The following is a 24,671-nucleotide window of genomic DNA, read 5'->3' as shown; positions in this document are numbered from 1 at the left end:
GGTTCATCGGATGGGGACCGAGTGGAGGGGGACAGGAGAGGTCAAGTGGAGAGCTGGGAGAGCAGTTGGTGGGGGGGAGGCCCTGAATGAGGTGGTGGCCCCAGGAGCAGAGAGAAGAGCACAGATGACATGTTGTCAGCTTGATCCACTGGGAGAGACCTAGCTACTCTGGCCAATAAAAGATGGCGGTTGTTCGGTCATTCAGCACACTAGTGCTGTCCCTGAGAGTTTCTTGGCAGAGATCCTGGAATGCTTTGCCATTTTCTTCTCTAGCAGATTAAGGCAGACAGGATTAAATGACTTGCCCAGGGTAACAAAGCTAGTAAGTGTCTGAGTCTGGATTTGAACTCAGATCTTTCAGTCTCCAGGTCTAGTGCTCTCCACCGAGCCACATAGCTGCCTCAATGGAACCATAAAATGACCCAGGACAATTCAGAGGGACTCATGATGAAAATGGATGAACTCCCAGTGGAAGCTGAAGTCTATTCTTCTCACTGCCCTTTTCTTGCCTTTTTTGGTGTGTGTGACACGACTAAGATGGAAATATGTTTTGAGTATTTTTACAAGTAAAATGGACATCCCATTGGAGGGACAAAGTTTGGACCTCAAAAAAAATTTAACGTTAAAATTCAATTAAGAAAACTTTGAGAAACTGAAAAGGAAGTTGGGGACAAGGAATTGTTTGGGGCATGCTGATGTTCCAAATGTCTGTGAGACATCCAGTAGGAAAGTGGTGAAAAGGGAGCAAAGCTCAGTAGACGGTCTTGGCAAGTTATCCAAATCTCTAAGTTAGCCGCATAGGAATCCTCCAACCTATCAGAGAGTCTAAAATGACTAAGTGAGAAAGAAAGAGCCTTGGTGGAGGAAAATGGGGCCAGAGACAAGGGCAACAATGAACGTTTGGGGTGTGATGTGGATGAGACTGAGAAGGAGCGGGCAGACAGGGAGGGAGGAGGAGAAAGAGGAGAGAAGGGAGTCCCCTAAACTCTGAATGGAGAGAAAATCCAGGAGAAGCCGTCTGGGGTAGGAATCCTCATCTTCCCACTAAGTCTGCCTTCTGCAGGTTGGACATGTCCAATTCTATCAAGTGGGAAAGTCAAAGGATGCTCCTACGGTGTAAGTCTGAGTGCCCCGGAGGGTCCCCCCGGGAATAGCAAAGTTGCAAGTGAATCTATTCCCTCCCTCTGAGGGAATGAATGCAGAGTCCGTGATGTTCCCCTGAGCCAGTCACAGATGTGAAAACCCAACGGAGAGGAAAGGGAATATTTCTCCTCCCCAGACGGCAAGGTCAGTAAATGGTAAATGATGGAGTCCAGCTCTCTTATTCCAGTCACTGCATTGGAGATTCCCATCTGGATAGAACAGGCTCAGAACATCATGGATTTAGAGTTAGGAGAGACCTTAGAAGCCATCAAATTCCAACTTTCTCATTTTCTGTATGAGGACATCGAGGCTGATGGCCGTGATGTGACTTCATTCAACAAGTGTCTGGGGCACGACTCGAACACAGGTTTTCCTGACTCTACATCTAGCCACATCTAAGCTGCCACCCAAATGAAATGCTGCTTTGGGGAAGGGGAACTCCTCAGGGAGAAGTCTGGCGTCGTAGCCTGTGATTTGGCTTTTCCAAATCTTGCAAAACAATTTATTCTGACAAGAAGAGTCTTGAGGACCCACCGGAACCCCACATGCAGTTGAAGAACAATGAGTCATCCAAACCCAAGCAAATCAGTGACCTCCTCCCCTGGGATAAAGGACCTCCATCTAGCCTGAGTCTCAGACAAAAGGGGTTAGAGCTGGGGCTGGGGGAAGGTGAGACTCACGATGACGTGCCTACATTGAGCAAGCACGAGTAACCCACTGACTTCTGGGAACGACTTCAAGGTTTTCTTCTAATTTGTGAAGTCAGGACTCAGTCGCCTGATGGGGAATCAGGGCCTTCTCACCTCCCTGCTATCACTAGTCATCGTCAGGTTCCCGCCTCTTGCATCTGGCCTACCCTCCCTCCTCATTTGTTTCTTTCATGATTCAGTCCAAGTGTCCCCCCTTCTCCATGAGGCCTTTCCTAATTCCTTCATATTCCAGGATGTCCCCCTAAATGCCCCCAAATTTGCTCTTTGCACCCCCCATCAATAGCATCAGCTCTTTGAAGGCACCCCCATCTCTCCTCTTGTTTCTGTATCCCTAATGGCTTGCCCAATACCTGGCCTGTAATGTTTAATGACTAACCGTCTTCCTTTTAAGGAAACCCGAAGCCTTTGGGAAAGCTGGTGGCTCTTGAGTGTCTTACCGTTTCCTATGAGAGGAGCTAGCACAGGGGCTTTTGGAGGTGGGATGGGGTTCAGTCGTGGAAGCATTCCATTCACTTGTTTAAATCTTTCTGCTTTTACTTGCTCCATCCATTTGGTCCCTGTCGTGTTCCTCCGAGCTTGCAAGGCAAGAGCGGTGGTTGCCGTGGAAATGGTAGAGTCCATGATGGGGGTTTCGTCAATGGCGCTGAGGTCTCCTACGCTGCCTCCGTTGGTCAGATGAAGCTCGATCCCACTGTTGGAATAGGGGCTGCTGGGGGACTGCTGGCTGCTGCATGAAGACTGACCACCAGGGCTTGGCTGAGATGTCTGGTGAGGGGATGAAGACCAGAGAGAAGCATGAGTCCAGCTCCTAAGCTATACTGCCCCAGAGGAGCTAAGGAGTTCAAGGAGAAAAGCAATTGGCAGGGGGGAGTGGCCAGGGACTTCTGTTATTTGGCTGCCTACTGCCAAGCAAGTGTGCTCCTCTCTCCCTGCTTTAAAAATGTGGGGGGCTAGTAGAGACCTGATGGTTGTGTATACCCTGTATGGGCATCCCCAGTGGAGCCTGTGTCTGGCTTGGCCTGGCTCCTTCCATTCTTTGTCTTAACTTTTTCCTCTCTATAGAATAAGTTAGGAACATACTCATTTACATACCTTCTCTCTCTCTCTCTGTTTCTGTCTGTCTGTCTGTCTCTCTCCCTCTCTCTCTCCCTCTCCCTCTTTCTGTCTGTGTCTCTTTTTTCCTCTCTCTCTCCTTCTCTCTCTGTCTGTCTCTCTCTGTCTCTATCTCTCTCCATTTCTCTCTGTCTCTGTCTCTCTGTCTCTCTCCCTCTCTCCATCACTCTCCATCTCTCTTTGTCTCTCTCTTTCTCTGTCTCTCTCCCTCTCCCTCTTTCTGTCTGTGTCTCTTTTTTCCTCTCTCTCTCCCTCTCTGTCTGTCTCTCTCTGTCTCTGTCTATCTCTCTCCATCTCTCTCTGTCTCTCTCCCTCTCTCCGTCTCTCTCCATCTCTCTTTGTCTCTCTTTCTCTGTCTCTCTCCCTCTCTCCCCGTCTTTGTCTGTCTGTCTCTCTCTCTCACATACACACACACACACACACACACACACACAATCACAACAAATCATTACCTATGGGGCTGCTCTGTCCATGCAGGCCTTCACTACAACCTGAGTCATGGGCAGAAATGAGTTGGGTCTGAAAGGCCTCTTGGGTAGCAGTAGTCTCCATGCTCTTGTGTTGACTATTGCATGCACAAAGACGCGTGGGAAATCTCCGTCCTTTACTTCTGTCCTTCTGGTTGGTCACTAAACCTCTCCTAGCTGAGCATGGGCATCCACCCAGCAGGAATGGGCAAACCCAGTCCAACTGTGGCTCCATGGGAGGATCCTCATCTGGTCTCGGCAGTGACCTGGGGGGCTTCTCCTTCCTGAGCAATGAGGGTCCTTGGAAATGTCTAGTTAAGCTCTCCTCCTGTCTTGCCCATGCTCTGCCACCTCATCAAATGCAAATAGGAGCCAGGCTTATCAACAGGCAGCCGAGGACTCATGCAATCCCAGCTGCTCACAGGACTGTCCATTCAAACACATCCTGTGATGGTGACATAAAGGGACTCGTGCCTTCGGCATACACAGGCTGAGGGTGGCCCCAGGGCCTCCGCCAGGTGCCATGAATGTTGCCAAATCACATTAGGAAATCTCAAGTGCAGAGTTGGAAGAGGCCTTGCATACGGCTGGCTAGCCTCACCCTGGGGTGTGTCATGCAAGACCTCTGAGGCACACAGAGCGAGACGGAGCCCCAATTCCCCACATGCCAAGCATCACACACACACACACACACACACACACACACACACACACACATACACACAGCAAATGCAAACACAAAGCCACATCGAGGACGGGAATGGGTTTGGCTCGCCACAGAGACAACACGGAGGAACTCAAGGAAGGAAAGGTAGACCAGCAGGGCTAGACAGACACGAGACGTTCAGTTCCCCTCACCTGATTACCCACTGTCCTTAGGAAGTGAGAATAAGACAGAGAAGAGCATTAGACAAAAGAGAAGCTGCATTAGTGAGGAGAAAAGGAAGCAGAATTTCATTCACAAATCAAGGCGAACCATTACAAGGAGGCATCACGTTTCAGAAGGAATGGAACCCACATCCAGCAGGGACATGCACAAAGGAGCAGCCGGGCCACAGAGGTGGCTGGCGATTCTTTCTTTAAGCAAAGGGGATAAATAGTAACTGTGCTGGTCCTCCCGTGAGCCACTTAACCTACCTGGGCCTCAGTTTTCTCATTTATGGGATGAAGGGACTGGAAAAGGATATCGGTAAAGTTCTTTCAGGCTCTGCAATGTCCTGATTTAACGAGTTTACCAACTAATTTGTATCCTGGAATATCCATGCTATCCCAGAACTGAAATTCTCTGAATTTCTTATTTCTATAATTGATCTTGGAAATGAAAGAAAACAATGGGTATTCCCACACTTTAATGATGAAGACAATACTGATAATGGCATTTATATGGTACTTAAGGTTTTCTAAATGGCTTCTCTATAAGACTTTATTTGGATTCCATTGGAATCCTGGGAAGTAGCTGTTATTATTATCCCCATTATATAAATAAGGAAACTGAGGTTGACAGTGATCTGCCCACAGTCCCAAACCCAGTAAGAGTCTTAGGCTAAATTTGAACTCAAGTCTTCTTGAATCCAAGACTAGTGCTATTGCACCACTTAGCTATGTCCCTTGGAATTGGCAAAACTTTATTTGGACATGTGCCCATCTGTCAGGTTTCTCAGCACTTAGGACAGGGCCAGGCACACAGTAGGCATTTAATAAATAATTATTGACCGAGTAATTGGTTGATAAAAAAGGAGACGGGGAGGCGGCAGAGGGTGCCACTGTCTGAAACCACAAAGCTTCCCTCTCTGACCCATGTGGCCAGGGTGGCTGAAAAGTCACTTTCCTCCTACTGATGGGCAGAGCTGTTCCTGGCTCTCCCTAGCGTAGATCTTGTGCTGCTCTGTCTCTGCCAGGAGGCAGCTGGTCATACTGCACAATGAATGCTTACGACGCCAACCTTCCAGGGCACTGTGGGGGCTCCCGTGACAATGTATGCAAACGTTCATGTCTCAGGAACATAGATTTCTAATGAGCTGCTTGGTGCATTAGGAGTTCCAAATCGTGTGTTTTCTAAAAGGGGCTCCCACGATCATCTGGGTCTGCAATACCATCACCCCGGTAGAAACAGAATTCCCCTGAGCACTCACAGCAGATAGGCTCCTGCCCTGAGCCTCGTGGCCTTAGAGAGCTGTCTGAGAACGGAATCACTTCCTAGAGGCATAGGCTGAGCGCTGGATGGGGCTGCGGATGCCGTCTGGTCTAACCCCCTCCATGTATGGATAAACTGATTCGCTCAAGGGCATGATACTAATGAGCATCCAAGGGGAAACTGGCCCCTCGTCCATCCTGGCTCCAAGGCTGGCTCGCCATTTGGCCTCTTGTTTTTCTTCATAAACACAATTATTCATAGCCATGGAGAGTTGGCAAACAGGTTGAAAATGAGTCTGTGCCCCCTGACTGGGAGTAGATTTTCTTGTATGTGTAAGTGAAGTTCGCTCCTACTGTTTAAATGCATGGAATTGTACCTTCCTCCATTCCTGGCCACTTCATTGGGCAGAAATAAACAGAAACACGCCATAAAGTCTATAGAAAAATAAGCTCGACACCAAGCCCAGATGTGAGCGTCTGCTGAATAACCCCTCCTGTGGTGGCATTCTGGTTTGGGGGGCTTCTGGGCACCCACACACACCCCTGCCCAAGGATTTCTGAAAGTGCCTGATGGGAGAGGCTCTGGGTCGGGGTGATAACCAGCCACCCATCCACCTCTCTTAGTCCTTGGACTCAATTGTTCTCTAACTGCGGGGATTATGTGACAGGATAATGGCCTTCTTTCTTCCAGACAATTGTGGCTTTCTAGCTCCCTCACAGCACTCTGGTTCAAGATGGATAAAAAATGCTGGGAATTAGGTGATGAGGACACCCTTTTAGCATGATTATCTTACAAAAAGTTCATCCTCGGGAAAAGCCTGTGGGCTGCCGGCCCTGAGCTGACTCGTCTACACAGAGAGGCAGCTGCCCCAGCGCAAGACCCCCTGCCCTGCCCTGCCCTGCCCTGCCTGGACCCAGATGTTGCCATCAAGGGTCTTCGGGGGCTCTAGGCAAGCGCCTACCATTGGCTTCTCGGACTTGACCGTTTTCACTTGCAGGCATTCGTCCCGCTTTGAGGTAGAGTTGCTGAGGTCCTTCTGCTCACTCAGGGTCCCCTGAGTCTGCTGGCCAGGAGAACGGGAGGGGGCATGGCTGCCGGGCTCCCGAGGGGGTGGAGGCCGGGGATGGAGGTCCCCACGCTGCTTCTTGGTGACATGCGCCTCGGGGCCATGCACAGTCTTCACGTGTTTGCGGAGGGAGCTGGGGTCCGTGTACCGTTTGGTGCAGCCAGGGATCTTGCACACGTAGGGTTTCTGTTGAGACCACAGAAAGGAGACACTAGGTTAGACTGCACATGATTGTCATCTGACGCCATGATCATCCCCATGACAGTTACTTTCACACTTTCAAAGGTCTTTGTCCTCTTTTTTTGCATTATTTTCCCCTTGATTCTCTTCCCAGGATAAAGGAGAAAAGCAGGACTCCTAAGCCACAGATTCCTTAAAATACCCAACTTTTTGTGATCTTATTTGGGGTTTTCTTGGCAAAGATGCTGGAATGGTTTACTCATTTTATAGATGAGGAAACTGAGCCAAACAAGGTTAAATGACTTGCCCAGGGTCACACAGCTAGCAAATGTCTAAGGCCAGATTTGAACCCAAGAAGATGAGTCTTGGTACTCTGTCCACCATGCCAACTAGCTGCCTAAATTAACACGTGAAGATGATGAAAACAACTGATATATGGAGTGGGAGGTGAACCAGGGAGAGTAAATTATGACTTTGGAAACATGGCCCCATTTCTGCTGGAATATACATACCCAAGATGATCCAAGAATCCACCAAAGTGGCCCACACCCCATACATACATACATACATGCATTAACAGTCTTGTAACCTTTCCAAAGGACTCCATCAGCAATTCTCCTCTCTAGATCTCAGTTTCTTAATGTGAGAAATGAGACTTCCTGGCCTCAGAGACCCCTTCCACCAGGATCTAAAGTCTCAGACCCCTTCTGTGCTGGGCCACCAGGATCTAAAGTCTCAGACCCCTTCTGTGCTGGGCCACCAGGATCTTAAATCTCAGACCCCTTCTGTGCTGGGCCACCAGGATCTTAAATCTCAGACCCCTTCTGTGCTGGGCCACCAGGATCTAAAGTCTCAGACTCCTTCTGTGCTACAATTTTCCTCGCTGTCTCTTTTGCTTGAGCTCAGGGAGGTTATACAAGTTTATGAAAGTTCAATAATGATGCTAGGACAGATTGTAGCTCTAGAAGTAGGAGAAATCTAGTGCAACCTACAGATTTATATATGAGGAAACTGAGGCACAAGGAAGGGAGGTGACTTGTCCAAGATCATCAATGTAGCAAATGGCAGTGCCTGGGTTTGAGGGGAAATTTAATCCCAATCCCCCAGAAGCTAAACTCCAGCCTATGTACCCTGTGGGACTCTGGACAGATCACACAGTTCTGTTGGGTGGGTATATTCTATAAAATGGGTACTTTCCACCCTACTTGACAATAGTTCTTGCTTTCTTGAAAACCCAAAGGGATGGCCTCAAATGCCTTAAAGGTCATTTCTGCTCTACAACTATGAATATGGCTAGGAGAAATGTGAGTCGGTCTTGAAGCAGAGAAAACTCGGGCTCGAGATCTTCCTAGAGCCGCCCCAGAGATGTGAATATGGCCAGGTGGCTGACCTCTGGTTCCTCTGGGTGCTTTTCCAAGATTGTGGAAGATGCCCGTAGACAACCTCGGATCCCCTGGATGACCCGTAAAGCTCAGTCTTGCACGCCCTACCCAAGGAGCCCCTAATGCCACGTGGTCCTCATTAATGGCCAAGCAATTTGCGCGCCACTACTGGGCTTCCAAAGTAAATGAATTGCCTCGAAGTGCAAAAATCGAGCTCTAATGCACCCGACTAACGCCGGATGGGACGGCTGCTGCTAAGCTCACTCCTGCATGCCGATATTCGTACGGCCGTTGCTATTGTTGCCTGTTCTGGGCTTGGGCGATTTCTGCGTTCCCATCGGCATGGACACTGGGGAGGGGACGGAAGATGAGAAAATCAGCTCTCATGAAATGCATGCGCCGTCCGATAGGCCCATTAGATACATATACAAAAGGGAGGAAGGCCACTATCTCCCCGAGCGCGCCCAGAAGCTTTTTCCCACTAAAAGCTGCCAGGCAGATTACCGGCTCCCTAAAATGCTGAAATGCACTCACTAATGCGGTGAAGCTGAGATCCCTGAAATTACCCTGAAAGGCTTCACCCCCAAATGGGAGTTTCCTTTAGAAAGAATTGATTCCCATTAAAGGGAAATTACTCCTATTCAGGAGGTCATGTGATGCGTGGCATATATAGAATGAAATGAGCACCTCCAGATCCATGCATTAGTCAGAGAATGGCTCTAATGACTAGCCCAGGAGCGGCACAGTTGTCTGTGATAAGCACCTCCTCCTCCTCTCCTCCTCCTCTCCCCATTGACATGATTCCTTCCTCCTCGCACTCACCAGAACGTGACCCTCGGACCGGTGCCGGAGCCGTTCCCTGTTTCTGCCTGATTTTTATAGAATCCATACGTGTGTGCATTCACACATTGCACACGCGCGTGCTCGTGTTAGAGGGTGTGCGTACAAACACACCACTACGTGACTCTCCGTAAGAGTCAGGAAAGAACTCCCAGCTCAAATTCCAAAGCAATCCTGGAAGCCCCGCCAGCCCTTGTGGCCTCTAGAATAGGCTGCCGACGCCTCCGTGACTGGTCCTGTCCTACCAGCTGATGTCCGCTCACTGCCCCCTCCTGCCTCGGCCGCTGGCCATTACTTGTGCCTCAGTTGGCATAAATGGCTCTTTGCATGCTCCGTGCTCTTCCCAGCGGGAATAGGAGCTCCTTGAGGGCAGAAGCTGGCTTTGCCTGTCTCTTTGCTTCTGTGTTTGGAGCGTCTGGCATTTAGTACTTGCTTAGCGGCTTGGCTGGGATCACTTTCTCGTCCCAACCTCCCGTGTCATGATCACTACATGCGAAACTCGGGGCTCCCACGTCTAAGAGCCGAAGCCTCCTGGAGTGGCTCCCTTGTTCCCACGTGTCCCTCCCAAAGGTCCCCGTATTTGTTTCAGGACGATTTTGTATTTAGATGTCGTCCACACACACATCGTTTCCCCTCAGCGCGATGGAGTTTCCATGAGGCTGGGGGCAGGGACTCCTGGCTCCTCGTCTTTAGGACTGGCCCATAGTAGGGACTCAACAAATAGGTACTGAATGAGATCGTGAGCTCCTGGGCCAACAGGTGGAAGATCAAGGGCAGGGACAAACCGTCCCCGGCTTTCCTTGGGAAGCTCACATTCTGCCCCCTCTATAGGAACTACAGACCGGGGGGCTTTGCTTTATTTTGCCTGCACAATTCAGAAGTGACCCGCTGCCTTCTGTGCCCACCAGAATGACTGGTCAACTGGCTGTTTGTTTGGTTTTTTATGCTTAACTTTATGGATGAGGCAAAACTGAGAGGCAAAACCAATCCATTCTCTAACAGGACCCCCATCTGAAGATCTCTAACCGTCTGCAGAGAAATGAGCCAGTGCTATCAAGAGGGAATTCAGGAGGCACAAAGCGGGTCCCCCAAATCCCAGGCAGGAAAGATCTAGCATGTCCAAGTGGAAATCCCAATGGCTTCTTGCCCGGATGATCACAAGAACCTCCTCATTGCTTTTCTTGCCGACGGATTCATTTTCGTAAGTGAGATTTCAGAACGTGTTGCAGGAATCTCTGCATTTCCTTTGGTTGGTTTGTTTGTTTGTTTGTTTTTCACAAAAGAGACAGACGCAGGTGAAGTCATGGTGGTGACTGATGCTCATGGATTTTTCATTCATTGGCTCACTGGGTTTGGGTAAATATCTATTCATTTCTACTTATTGAAATCGAAAAGGGCTAAAAAAATCTCCAGTTCCTAAAATGCATCACCAGCAAGCCCACTTTAGACATTGTTTATTGATTAACTAGATTTTCCCAGGCCTCCATGAATCATTCATTCATTCATTTGTTCACTCATTTATTCATTCACTTACCTGTGAGCCAGGCAGATCTGACAAAGTTGTTTAAAATAACAATGCATTTTATGAATTGGAAATCACTCGCTACGGTACAGGGAGGGATTCGTATGTGCAATGTTCCTGTTTGCACAGCAAATCTGATCCAGAACAAAAGGAGACAACGGGATGCTCACCAGCATCTCCCACGTGATTCTGGCCACTCCGGAGATGAGACATTCGCAGGATTAGTGATTCCAGCCGAGCTCAAGACGGCTTTCGGATTCTCACATTAAACCAATTTATTTTACATATGAAAAAACGGAGTCATTGTTGGATTGCGTGGCTGCCAGTTCAACAGGACGGAACTCTGGGAAATGAGGATGATGATGAGGAGGAGGAGGATGAGGATGATGATGATGAGGAGGAGGAGGAGGAGGATGAGGAGGATTAGGATGATGATGATGAGGAGGAGGAGGAGGAGGAGGAGGAGGATGCTGAGAGCTGGCATTTCAGGGTACCGGAAGGCTGGCAAAGTCCTTGACCAATATTATCTCACTCGATCCTCTTGGTAACCCAGTGAAACTGCTGATACTGTTCTCCCCACTTTAGAGGTAAACAAGCCAGGGTTCCGGAGAGCTTCCAAGTGACTTGTCCGGGGTCCTGCCACTCGTAGGACTCACTCACACTCGAGTCTTTCTGATTGCAGGCACCCAGAGCTGCCGCCTAGCATAGAGACACGTTCGCTCTCCCCAAGCATATTACATGTCCTCATGTGGGCTTTTCTTGACAAAGACACTGGAGTGGTTGGCCATTTCCTTCTCCAGATCATCTCACAGGTGAGGAAATGGAGGCAAACAGGCTTTAGTGACTTGTCCAGGGTCACACAGTTACTAAGGGTCCCAGGCCAGATTTGACCCCCGGAAGAGGGTTCTTCCAGACTCTAAGCCCAGGGCTCCATGCGCATGGCGGCCACTCGGCCACCCTGTTCCATACCCACATTTGGCACGTAAATGTCAGCCTGTTGACAGACTCTACAAGACCATTAATAGGTGGCACAACCTGGATTTAAACCGGAATCCTCTTATTATGGAAGACCTTGAAGGGGTGCCACTCGGGCAATGGGTGCGTGCCGTGGCGGGGCCGGAGAGCGCTGCAAACACTCCCCATCGGGCTCAACTTCTCCTTTTCTGGGCTGTCCTGGGAGAGGGATGGAGGAAGCGGGACTACACAGAGCCGGCTGAAAAGTAGGTCCTGTGTGCGTTGGGGGTGAGCGCGTGAGGAAGGCCAGGAGAGCGACTGAATAACATGAGAGATAGAAGAGCTCGGGGCGCTTTCAGGCTGGAAATTCCCAGATGGGGCGGAGGGGGCTCTGGGCCCCTCCTATTCGCCCTCTCCGCATCCCTTCCCCAGCCCAGAGCCTTCCCGCCTTGTGCAGGCTCCCAGAATCTTCCAGCACTGGAGAGGGGGGCTGACAAGGGCCACATTCCTGCCGCTCCCTCTCCCGGCCCTGGATCAAAAGGTCCATGGCAGATGTGCCACGGGGGTGGGGGGTGGGGTCCAAGCAGGCATTTAATGAATGGTCGCCTGGCCAGGACCTGGCCAGAGGGAGGCTGCCTGCCTTTGTTCCCACCCGGGAAGCTGCTCGATTACCGACGAGGCCCAGGAAGCCGGGCGCCCCGTGCATTGCACCCCACTCCAGAGAGTGGGGGACTTGGGGGCCATCGAACCTGCCCCCTGTCTACCTGTCTAGCATCAAAGGGGGTCTCCAAATGTCCAGATGTGGGAAGGGAAAGTGGCGGCTCCCTGAGAGCTCTGGGAAGGGGGAGTCGCTCCCTTACCTCATTGGAATGGGTCCTGTTCTGATGCTTGGCTCGGTCTGAAGCGTTGGAGAACGCCTTGTTGCAGCCTTCGTGCTCGCAGACGTACGGTTTCTCTCCAGTGTGAGATCGCAGGTGGGTTTTCAAGTTTTCTAGCCTGGAGTAGGCCTTGGTACAACCTTCAAACTGAAGACAGCAGGACAGCAGGGTTACTCCTGGCCGGGGCATCCTGTCCCGAGAGCTCCCAGGGGCTGGCTCGCCAATACTGTCCCCGGAAGGGCCCCCTTCCTGCAGTGCCTCCCCAGCCCAGAACCTCTCTGGAGGAGGTTTCTGCTGCCAGGCAGCCTCTAAGACTCAGGGGGCTCTTTTCCCTCTTTAAAGAGTGGCTGAGGACCACGAGGGCCCATGGCAGGCCACTGTTCTGGCCGGATGCCCACCATTTCCCACTCAGCACAAAGTTCATTAAGAAGTTTTTCTTTCCGAGAGCACAGAATGGCTGAGGTCTGCAAAACCACCGTGCATGCTTTGCCTCTCTCCTTCCTCCATTCGCTTTGTGAAGGAAAGCCTCAGCTATGAGAGCTTTTGGGTCACTCCTGTCCCACGATTCCTTTTCCCAGTGATGGACAAGAATTCCAGAGATGGGCCAGTCTTTACTGATGCCCACTTGGTGCAAGGGAAGCTGGTGCCCCAGAAATGGGTTTGCCCCTCAGTTCGGGGATGGAAAGGGGCTTGACTGACGTAGGCAACCTCATCCCCCACATCCAATGTGAACTTTGGAAGGGGAGGGGCGATTTTCCCACAGGAGATATATCTCCAATGTTTATTATGGCCTCTAGCACCCGCTCACACCCAAACGGAATTATGGGAGAGGACAAAGATCTCACGGAGAGGAAGCTAGCCCTCCTAGCACAGGGGAGCCTCGGTGACTTCCAGGCTTGGAGGATTTCCTGGAGCACAAAGAGAGTGAATTGTGTCCAGTGTCCCACAGCCGAGATCTGCCAGGAGGACAACTTGAATCCTGCCCAGATTTGCCGACCTTGAGGCTGGATGTCTATCCATTATGCCAAGTTGCCCTTCACTTTCCTTTTGTGTTCTGCTAGAGGGATGGGTTGGGGAAGCTGCCTCAAATAACCAGGCTGCTTTTCAGGGGAATGACAAGGGGTCCCATCGTCCCATTGGCATTTGGGTTTTCCTGAGGTACCACTTAAGATTCCCACTCCAGCCACATCACTTTCTTAGAGAAAAAAAGGATCCAAACTCTCTTTACCCATCCTTCTCTTCCTCAAGGGACCCCTAAGGGCTGGGGCAGTCACGAGCCTCAAACCCTCCCTCACCACTCTCACCAGGATAATCAGCCCCTTGGTGCCCATGTGGCCCCTTACTTACAGTGCATTTATGTGGTTTCTCTCCTGTATGTCGTCTCATATGGACCACCAGCATATACTGAGCTTTGAAGGGTTTCTGTTCTCTTGAGCAATCTAGCCATCGGCACACAAATTCCTTCTTTTCCCCATGGATGTGGTCATTATTGATGTGCTGCAGAGATATTTGGGGAAGAAGAAACAAAGAAGGCCAAAATAGATTAGTCCTTTCTGTATGAGGGGAACCACAGAAAAAAAAAAGAAAGAAAAAGCTGGCCATCTGCTTGTGTGGAGAATTCCTTCCTTCCTTCCTTCCTTCCTTCCTTCCTTCCTTCCTTCCTTCCTTCCTTCCTTCCTTCCTTCCTTCCTTCCTTCCTTCCTTCCTTCCTTCCTTCCTTCCTTCCTCCCTCCCTCCCTCCTTCCTTCCCTCCCTCCCTTTCTTCTTCCCTCCCTCCCTCCTTCCTTCCTTTTCTTCTTCCCTCCCTCCCTTCTTTCCTTTCTTCCTTCGAGAATATTTTCCAAATAAGCATTTTGGAAGACTCCACAACAAAGTTTTCTTCAGAGGAGGTGGGGCATCACCTGTTCTCCGTGCAGTCTAGTTCATCAATGGGAATCAAAAGGTTTTAAAAAGACCATCGTCTAGAATGCCAATCCAAAGAGAAAGCCCTTTCAAAAATACACAGTATAACAGAAAGGCAACATGGTGCTTCATGGCTTCCTTAGCTCTGACTCACTCTCAGAGAATCCCAGTTTGCTTGTCTCGGGGTTCTCAAGAGTGAAGGGACCCACTCCCCATCCTCTGCCCCAAATCCAGAAATGATTTCCTTTACAATAGGTCTGATGCATTGAACTCTCAGTCTTTTCCTAAAGAGCCCCAATGAGGAGAATCTCATTTCCTCCCAAAAAAGAAGCCCGTTGCACTTGGAGCCGACTTAAATGGATAGAGAGCCTTTCCTGAGGTCAAGTCTAACTGTATTTTTTCTACTGATGCTGTCCCGTGGGGCCAAGGAGGACAAGCCTAACCCTTCTTCCATAAGAAGACTCTTCAAATACTTGACGATGGCTCTTGTGCCACTTGTCTTTGCCCTCCCCCAAGTCTTCTCTTCTCTGAGCCAAAGGAAAAAGCTTGTCCAGGAATGCTGCTCATTGGAATCTGCTCATTTTTGTACATCAAAAGCAGCTCTTTGACCTCCTACTCCACTAGGTGGCCTGGTACTGTGGAAAAATCCATTTTAATCCATTAAAGTATCAATACAAATCTTCTCGAAGGCTTTAAGGCTGGTGGTGGAACAGAGAGAAAGCACTCTGTACTCGAGAGATAGCTCAGGAAAAGAGTCAGAAGTGGCTACCTACTCAAGGCCAAGGAAGGAAGAGAAATCTTCCCCAGATTCCTGAGCAAACGGAGATGGAGAGAGAGGGAAAGGGAGAGGGAGAAAACAGGGAAGGAGTAGGAGTGGGAGAAGGTGGGATGAGGGATGGGGAGAGGGAGGGGGAAGAATAGGGAGAAAAGAAGAGGAAGGGAGAGGGAGAGGAGCAAATACAATTTCTTAGGTTCATAATTTTGTGGCATTCCCGTGGTAAACAGATGTGGGTTTCCTGTAAAAAGACAAGCGCCTTTTTTCTGTTTTCCCAACTTTATTAGCATTTCTGAAAAGTGAAGTTGGTGTGCAGAAGTGTATGGAGAGAACAGATGTGTTGGCCCAAGGACAATGTGCAGCCTTCAGAAGAGTTTATGCTTCGCATGCACATCTCTAAATCCATTCCTATTACCCTGGACTGTCACAAAAGTCTACAGATGGCCAGCCTTGTGAAACTTGGCCAGGATAGAAGAGAAGGGTTGAAATGCCTTCTGATTTCCAGGGGAAAGCCAAGGAACTACACAAAGTCCATCCAAAAGTAACTACTGGTCTAATGATCCAAGCCTTTCCAAAAAAATCCAACTTGATGCCGAGATAGCGGGCCAGATGAGCCCAGGAAAGGGCTAAAGGGAAATCCACACACGATTTCTGCTGGGTCTCTCAATTCTCTTTCATGTTCCTGGAACCCGTCAGGGTTCACAAGATCTTTGGAACCTCTGCTTCCAGATGCTCATCCGACTCCAACTCTAAACCAGCCCTCGAGGACCCCCAACTCATTAGGTGACATCATGGTGTTGGGACGTTGCCCTTTTCTCACTGAAGGTCCAGTGCCTGGCACTGATGCTTGCCAACTGACTGAAGCATAAAGAGAGCTCCAACTTCCATCCTTTGTCCTCAAAAGTTCACCCTCACACCCCCATCCTAGAATGACTCAATGAGCGTTCATTCTTCCCTGACCCCAGTGCTGGCAGGGGGATGCTTGGGCAGCCCCTGAAACGGCAGCCTTGAGTTTCCTGGGTTCTCCCTTCAGTCAAGAACTCCATCATGGAAAGAGAGTCCAGAGAAGATCGTGGTTACTCTTGAAGAGGCCTCCCTGCTTCTGATGTTCGCTAACACGTGCGGCTCTTGTACTGACTCATCTGCAGATCCACAAGGTTCTCCCTGCACCACTCCACCAACTGCCTTGCCTCTGCCATCTTTGTCAGAATCAATACTGAGTATCGGTTCCACAGCAGAACAACAGTAAGGACTAGGCAAGGGGGGTTAAGTGACTTGCCCAGGGTTCCACAGCTAGGCAGTGCCTTCTTTCAGACTTGAACCCAGGTCCTCCTGACTGCAGCCTGGGGCTCTAACCACTTTGCCACCTACCTGCCCCGATAGCAGACACTTAATAAATACTTGTTGATAGATTACAGTTCTGAGTGAATGATTCTCGGTGGTTCGTTTCACCTTTGGCTAAGTAGCTGCCTTAAAAGTCCCTGCATAAATGTCTGTGTACCGCCTCAGTGCAAATTGGACTTTTTTTGTTTTAAAGCAGTGGAAACTTTAATCAAGTAAATAAATAATTTAACTGGAGGGAAAATGCCCATGTGTAAATTCCAAACTAGTCTCAGACAAAGATGTGTGGCCTGCCAAAGGCCCCAGAGGCCCAAGGAGATAGATGGGGTAAATTACAAGCATCCCATGTATCCCCTCGTCTCTACCAAGAGGAGAGAAGGATCCACCTCCCAGCCCAGGGCCCCGGTGGGCTGGTACCCAGACACTGAACCTCCCTCTGGGCTGGCTCTGATCCTGGAGCTTCCTGATGAAGACTAGAGAAGTGTGTGCCTTGCGGAAGGCCCAGCTAGAGAAAATGGGGTGCTCTGTGGCCCTCTGGGAAGTCTTAAAGGTGCCCCTTCTCATTTCCACGCATCAGTGGCAATGTTAGTATAATCACCTTGCAGATGGTGGCCCCCAAGACTCCAGCCCTGGAGGGGGGGAGAGGGAGGGGGGGAGACAGAGACAGACAGAGAGAGAGAGAGAGACAGAGAGAGAGACAGACAGACAGAGACAGAGACAGAGGGAGAGAGAGAAGAAAGACAGAGACAGAGAGGGAGAGAAACAGAGTGAGAGAGAGACAAAGAGAGAGAGAGAGAGACAGAGACAGACAGAGACAGAGAGACAGAGAGAGAGAGAAAGACAGAGAGGGAGAGAGAGACAGAGAGAGAGAGACAGACAGAGACAGAGAGGGAGGGAGGGAGAGAAGAAGGGAGGGAGAGAGAGAGGTGGGCCAAGGCTCCGTCGTCTCCTGCTAAATGAGGCCAGGGAGATGTTTTGGGTCTTTTAAGTGGCACTTAATGCCAGCCAAGTGGGCTGTGAGCACTGTCACAAGAAAGGGGCTGGTCAGTACCTCAAAGTACAAGGAGGTTAGAGCCTCCTTTTCCCTCCCAGCTAAATGGAAGTCTGTGGCAGACTGCCCCGACTCCTTTCCTAACATGGCCCTTTCGGCCCAGATCTGGATTCACACGTTTTTTCTTCAGCTTCTCTCCGAGCCTCTCAATGCCCCTATCTGCTGGCAGCCCTTTTCTTCAGCCCTGTGTGGCCCCTCAGGTCCTGCTTCAGACATTCCTTTGCTGTGTGTCCCTGGATGAGTGACTGCCCCCGGGCTCTACTGTTCCATCTGTCCAGTGGTCGGCGCTATGAGAAGTTCCTATCGGCTCAGAGAACAAGCCCGCATGGAAAGCTCCTCGTATCTCTCTCTCTGCCCATTGAGCTTCTCCTTATCCCCCCATGGCTGATGCCCAATAGCTATATATCAAGAGGAGACCTTTCCACAGCCTCCTCTCCTACGCCAGGAGCTTGTATCCATCAGTGATACTGTTAAGTAGAGAGATGAGTCTGGAGCCCGAAAGACTTGTCCTTCCCGAGTTCAAATCTGGTCTCTTGCAAGCTAGATGACTATGCACAAGTCATTTGACCTTTTTGCCTCAGTTTCCTCAACCGTAAAATGAGCAGAGGAAGGAAATGACCAACAACGTCACTGTCTTTTCCAAGAAAAACCCAAACGTATCCCCAAGAGCTGGACCTGATGGGAAGGAACTGAACAAGGAAAGGGACTGTCCCGGTGTCCCTCTCTCTCCCTTCGCCCGTTGTCTCCGAGAGCGGCTGCCATTGTGAAATGACTGGGGCGTCAGGAACAGAGGTCCACTCTGAACGCGCGTCTCCTGCTTCCACGGGCAGGACTACCGGCTCTACACACGTGAGCAGACCGAGCTCTCTGTGACTCCGAGGCGGGAGACACAGAGGCGCGGAGGGCAGGCGGAGCTCCTGGGGCGGAGGAGGGAGGAGGCTGCCCTGCGGCGAGGACCGTCACAGCTGTGAACGGGCCACCCGAGTGAGGGCTGACATTTCTGGGACGGAGGACCTGGGCTTCCAGGCATGGCGCCTGAGCAGGAGGACGGACGCGGGCCTGAGGACGAGCGCCGGCTCGGACTCTCCCAGTGCTCGGGCTGCCTGCCGGGGCTGTGGGTGCTCCTCCATGCGTCACTTAGGTAAGTATTTGGCAACGGCCTCTGGCAGGGGCGACCCGACCGGGCGGGCGGCTTTTGGGGAATCTCTTCGATATTCTCCGTCGCGCCCTTCTAGAGAAGCTCCTCCAACGGCTTCGCGCTCTTCCGCCCTTCCGCTAAACACAGCTCCGCCCCTGTGGGAGGCCTAGACATGAACACGCCCACTTGAACACCAATGAGGCCTCTTGGCTACTACCTGGAGGCACTTCACTCCCACCCGTGCTCCGGCGGCCATCCGCGGCTCTAGATGCCTTCAGCCAGCCTCAGTCTTCCAACAGCCCTTCCGTGTCTTCTGAAGGCTGAGCACTGAGCACTCCCAGGGGACCATCGGATTTCCGGCCCCCAAGGAGGAAGACGAAAACGCGGCTTCTCTCTGAGGAGCTTTTCTGCAGCCATTTTAACCCAGTGAGACCCACCTAATACCCTGGAGAGTTGAACCGAGCCAGGAAAAAGCATTCACCTTAAGGACACAACAGGAATCTGAGTGTGTGTGTGTGTGAGTGTGCGTGTGTGCATGTGTGTGTAAGTGTGTGTGCTTGTGCATGTGTGAGCGTGTGTGCACATGTATGTGACTGACTGTGCATGTGTGAATGTGTGTGTGCATGTGTATGAGTGTGCGTGTGTGCATGTGCTTGTGTGTGAACATGTGTGTGAGTGTGTGCATGTGTGTAAGTGGGTGCTTGTGAATGTGTGCGTGTGTGCATGTATGTGACTGTGTGTGAATGTGCATGTGTGCTTGTGTGTGAACGTGTGTGTAAGTGTGTGTTTGTGAGTGTGTGAGCATGTGTGTGCATGTATGTGACTGACTGTGTGTGCATGTGTGTGCATGTGTGTGCAAGTGTGCTTGTGTGAGCATGTATGTGAGTGTGTGTGCATGTGTGTGAGTGCATGTGTGTGTGTGTGCGTGTACTCCGGGAAGGAGTTCTGAAGGCAGCTTTTACATTTGAAAACGCTGTTGTACAGCATGATCTGAGGGAAAGACAGCAAAGGCAATTTGGTTCCAGGCCAGAGATGTTCTTAGCATCTCCTGGAGGTCTGGGAGCATGAGAAGGGGAGCTTGGGGGTGTCGCAGGACAATGAGGGGGTCCCATCTCTCCTCTGGGTGAGCTCGCGAGTTTCCGAAGAGGCTGGGCTCCTGACCACACACCACCCTGTGTGTCCTGTGCAAGCTGATGGGGCTGTAAATGGAGGGACCAGAGAGCTGGAAACAGCCAGGATTCCTGGCCCTTCCCTGACGTGCTCTCCCACTTCTGTGTGGTGGGAAGCAAAGACTTTCCTGTGGGAAGCTTTCGTGGACTCCTGTCCTGGGAGTCTGGACGCCGTCCTAACCCGGGCTGGCATCCTGGCGGAAAGGCTCCCAGCACACGGTGGCCTCCTCAAGAAAGCCCCGAGAATGTCTGCTGTCCAAGGCACTGGGGCAGCTGAACAGCCTTCCACAGGGCCACTTCCTGCCCTCCTGCCTCTAGGAGAAACTCCAAATGGCTCCCAAGAGCTTCTGTCATTCCCTGGAGTCCACCAGGGAAAACTGAGCATCTTCCGCCCCTCCTTTACCACCTTCCCACTCTGGCTGCTCCTCAACCATCCACACGGAATGCTCTCAGCTGCCTCTTCACATCCTTGGCCGCCAGGCCTGGCTGCCTGATTTCTATTTCATGGGTGTGAACGCCCTGAGGCTGTACACATGGGGCTCCACCTCCCTGCTGGGAGCCCTCTCCCCCCCCCCCCCAGTGGTGAAACTTCTGCTGTGTGGCCCTGTCTGACATGTTGTGACCCCATCCAGAGTTTTCTTGGCAAAAATCCTGGAGTGGTTCGTCATTTCCTTCTCTAGCTCCTTTGACAGATAAGGAAACTGAGGCAGAGAGGGTTAGGCGGCTTCCCTAAGGGTGCACAGCTAGTCAGTGTCTGAAGCCAAATTTAAACTCTGATCTTCCTGACTGGTCGCTGAACTCCACCCTGGTTAGACCCTCAGCTTCCGTCAGAGGAGAGCGCAGGGGGGCCTGCCTGCACCCCCTCACAGAAGGACCTTTGACCTCTTAGTTCCCCTTCTATTTCTCTGTATTTGAAGAATGATAAATGGTCAAAAGATATGAAGAGAGAGTTTTTTAAGAAATCCACGCTATATCTAACTAGATAAAAATGCTCCAAATCATTATTGACTAGAAAAAGGCTCATTGAAATAACTCTGAGATCTCTTCCCGTACTTAGAAAACTGGTTAAAAATGATAAAAGGGCAAAATGACTGATGTGGGAGAGGACGTGGCAATGTGGGTCCAGGAATGCAAGGTGGGTGGACCTGTGGACTGACCCCACCATTCGGGAGAGCCATCTGGAATTCTGCTCAGTCAGACAACTGTGAATACCTTTAACCCAGCAATAGCACAGCTGGCTTTATTTCCTGAAGGGATCCGGGGAGAAGGAAAAGAACCCAGGCGTCCCAAAACCCTTTAGCTGCTCTCCTTGTGGTGGCAAAGAAAGGAGGCCCATCATTGGGAAATGACTAGACAAGCTGTAGCCTATGAGTGTGATAGGAAGCTGCTGCGCCACAATAAATGGTGGGCAGCTGCATTTTGGAAAAACATGGAAAGACCTCCATGAAATGATTGTAAACCTCAAATTTTCTCAGACTTATGAATGTTAGGGGTTTCCCCCATTGGGGAATCTTCTACTTAAAATTCCCTAGCAGATGGTGAGAACTCTACTTGAGTGTGGGGGCTCCTTGCCTTGGGAGTGTCCCTGCTCCACCCTACTTAGGACTGCTTTAGGACAGAAAGCTCCTTGAGAACAATGAAAAGTACTTTGATCCATGCTTATGGAAGGGACAGGAAGTTCTTTGAGTCATAACTGTTTTAGAATTGATACAATGGGATACTGAGTACCTATAAAGGTGGGGCACTTGTAAACTACTTAAACCTAAAAGGGTGATAATTTATTCAGAGGTTTTTTCTAATGAAATTTGTCGGCACAGCAGCATTTTTTCCCTGACTTACTAAAGAGATTAAAACTACTCAGCTGTGAATTCAAAATGGGCGGTCCTTTAGAAACATCTACAGTGATTGGTAGATGTAAGGGCTTAGGGGAGGTGACAAAGAAGATTTTTCCCTTAAAAATAAGAGCTCAGGGAAGAGCTGGGAGTCATTCTGAAACATTCAGATTGGAGAGACTCATTCTGAGGAGACTGATTCTGAAACATTCAGATGGAGGAGGGAGCTGGTGAAAGCAGCTGAGATGCTGCTGGCCTGGTGTCATTAGAAATCCTTACTTAGACAGATCTTATGGTGAGTTATAAAAAACTGACTGATTTCTCTTTTTAAGACTCAGGTCTAGGCCATATTGGCTTGAGGCCCTTCATACTTATTCATTTCTTACTCTCTCTCTCTTTCTTTGATTACTCATTGTATTGTTAATTAAATTCTCTATAAAACCCAATTGACTTGGGCATTTGAATAATTGGGAATATTTCCTTGGCGACCACCTTATATTTGATTTTAAACCCAAGACACTGTAGTGAAACATATTTCTGCGGTCAAATTTACTCACCCTCTCTTATATCTATCACAATTTATATCTTCCACTATTTTAACCACTACAGTTTAAGACCTCAACCATTTTAAATCTCACATGATGAACATAAATGAGCAGGACCGAGAGGACCTTCTATACCACAACAGAAACATTGTTGGAAGAAAGGACGGATAAATGGCATGAAAGCAGTTTTATATGTATACATGTATCTTTTTGCCAAATAATGCCTTCTCCAATGGGGAGAGGGAAGGGAGGGATATTTTATAATATAGATATAAATAATACAATATAAAATAAAAATGGGATATTTTAATGTAATAAATTATTTTAAAAGAAAATTAATAATAACAATAATAATAGCCAGCCTCTGGGGCATCACTATTAATTTTTGTCATTTGCTTTACAAATATCATCTGACTTGTTTTACCAACAACTCTGGGAAGTTGATGCTATTATTAGAATCATTTTAAAGTAGAGGAAATTGAGGGAAATAGATGTTAAATGAGACTTGTCCGAGGAGGCAAGATTTGAAATCAAGTCTTCCTAATCTCAAACCCGGTGCTTTAACCCCTGTGCCACCCAGAAGCCTATTTTTTCAGTAATCATTTACATATAGTTATCCCTGAACAGAATGTTCCTCACAAATGCACCGTAAGCTCCTTGAGGACGGGAACTGGTTCTGTTTTGTCTTTTTGGTCTTCCTATCCTCTGAGCTTATAACATTGTACTCAATAAATGTTGTCAAGAACTTGTGGGATTAACCAAATCTCAGGAAATGTACCAAGGCAGGATCTTCCATATTCCCTTCAGGGCATCAAGTTAGTGTTTGATGGCTTGACATTATGTGTTTTTAATGAGTCCCAAAGAAGAAAAAGCTATTCCCTGGAATCAAATGTCAGGGGACTCTCCAAGAAAAGCATCAGCAGTAAGTGCTCTCCCCTCTAATCTTCCCGGGGAGAGGAGCTGGGGGGAGGAGGCCATTCATTCACTCCCCAGACAGTATTCAGTACCTGCTCCCCATTGGGTATCTTAATAGACTCCGAAGCTACAAAAACCAAATTGAGGAGGAAAAAAAAAAAAACTTCCTTCAGGAAACTTATATTCTATGAGAGAACACAGCCTGTCTACTTTATGCAGTAGAGACATTATTGATGCCTGTGCATTAACTAAAAATGATAACAGGATTTCCTAGAGAGTGGGGGAGGGAGGGGAGGAAGGGAAGAGATGGGGCAAGGGTTCCTGGCTTCCCATTCATCTTTAGGAAGCCTTTAAGCTTGTCATGGAGCTGGATCAAATACTGGATTAAATTTAATAATTCAACTGAATAAGCAGTAATGCATCTTAATAAATTCCAATAGGATAATAATTAAATAATGATAAAGTAACATGTCCAAAACATTTTCCCTACAAACCAGACCTCCTACAAAGTTCCAGTTTCTGTTGTAGGGACTACCATCTTTCTATTGACTCTGATCTGTGTCAATGCCTCTCTCTCTCTCTCTCTCTCTCTCTCTCTCTCTCTCTCTCTCTCTCTCTCTCTCTCTCTGTCTTTCTGTCTCTGTCTCTCCTCAATGTCTGTCTCTCTGGCTGTCTCTCTCTGTCTCTCTCTCTTTCTCTCTTTTTCTCTTTCTGTCTGTCTTTCTCTGTCTCTCCTCTCTCTCTGTCTACTCCCTCTCTAAGTCTCTTTCTATCTGTCTCTGTGTCTCTCTCTGCCTCTCTGTCTCTGTCTCTCTCTCACACACACACACCATACACACATTCAATTAATTGTAAGTCTTGTCAGTTCTATCTCCAAACCACTCATATCCCATGTCCTTTCTCATCTCTTCCCTGTACTATTTCAAGAGCCATCAGGTTGTTCTCTCTCCCCTACCCCTGTTTCTAGATCCTCTCCTCTTAACCAAGAATAAAGTGAAAAGTACTCTGAGTACACATAAAAAGTTCTAATTGTTTATTTTGCTGGAATATGGAAGAGTAGTGAAAAACATTAAGGATGTATTAAGGATTTCTTTTTAACAAAATCAGAAATTGGTGACTTCAAGGAATATGGTAGAGTGGGGGGGTGCAATGGGCAGGTCCTCAATCCTCCTCCTCCCACCAAGGCAACTAAAAAAGCAAAAAGAATAAAAATTTGCATTTGCTTTGCATACACCTAAATGGGTACAAGCCATCCCTTCTCATTAGAATAGTAAGTTCCTTGAGGGCAATGGCTATGTTTGTTGTTTATTCCTATCTCTAGTATCTGGCATAGAGTAGTACTTAAGTGCTTGGTAACTGAGATTCAAAAATTACTTGGCTAATCAAAAATTGTGAAGAAAAGAGTCAGATCTTATTCTGAGGCATAATAAAAAAATTACTCTGAAATTCTAAAAATAAGTAAGAGATTACAAATAGAATCCACAGAACACCAACAAGAAAGAACCCAAAGGAAACACAGCTAGTGTCAGATGATTTACACATATCTAAGGTAATAGGGTAGTCTAAAACTTTTTATAAGTCCACTAATTCCAGAATTGTGAAAAGAGTGCTGCT

At 49.0% G+C, this 24,671-nt stretch overlaps 1 protein-coding gene across 1 annotated transcript in view; it reads right to left on the bottom strand.

Annotated features, from left to right (window-relative positions):
- GLI3 (GLI family zinc finger 3) overlaps positions 1-24,671 on the bottom strand; it is a 266,586-nt gene that overhangs the window by 7,069 nt on the left and 234,846 nt on the right. Inside the window, exons 13-16 of the mRNA XM_056806255.1 lie at positions 13,737-13,886; positions 12,372-12,536; positions 6,529-6,819; positions 2,291-2,618 (exon numbers count right to left, since the gene is read on the bottom strand). Coding sequence (XP_056662233.1) covers positions 2,291-2,618; positions 6,529-6,819; positions 12,372-12,536; positions 13,737-13,886 — 934 coding nt within the window. The remainder of the gene's footprint in view (positions 1-2,290; positions 2,619-6,528; positions 6,820-12,371; positions 12,537-13,736; positions 13,887-24,671) is intronic.

This window comes from Monodelphis domestica, chromosome 7 (assembly GCF_027887165.1).
Source record: "Monodelphis domestica isolate mMonDom1 chromosome 7, mMonDom1.pri, whole genome shotgun sequence".
Taxonomy (NCBI): Eukaryota; Metazoa; Chordata; class Mammalia; order Didelphimorphia; family Didelphidae; genus Monodelphis; species Monodelphis domestica.
Note: the sequence above shows the minus strand (reverse complement) of the source record. Positions and strands in the feature narration are given on the sequence as shown.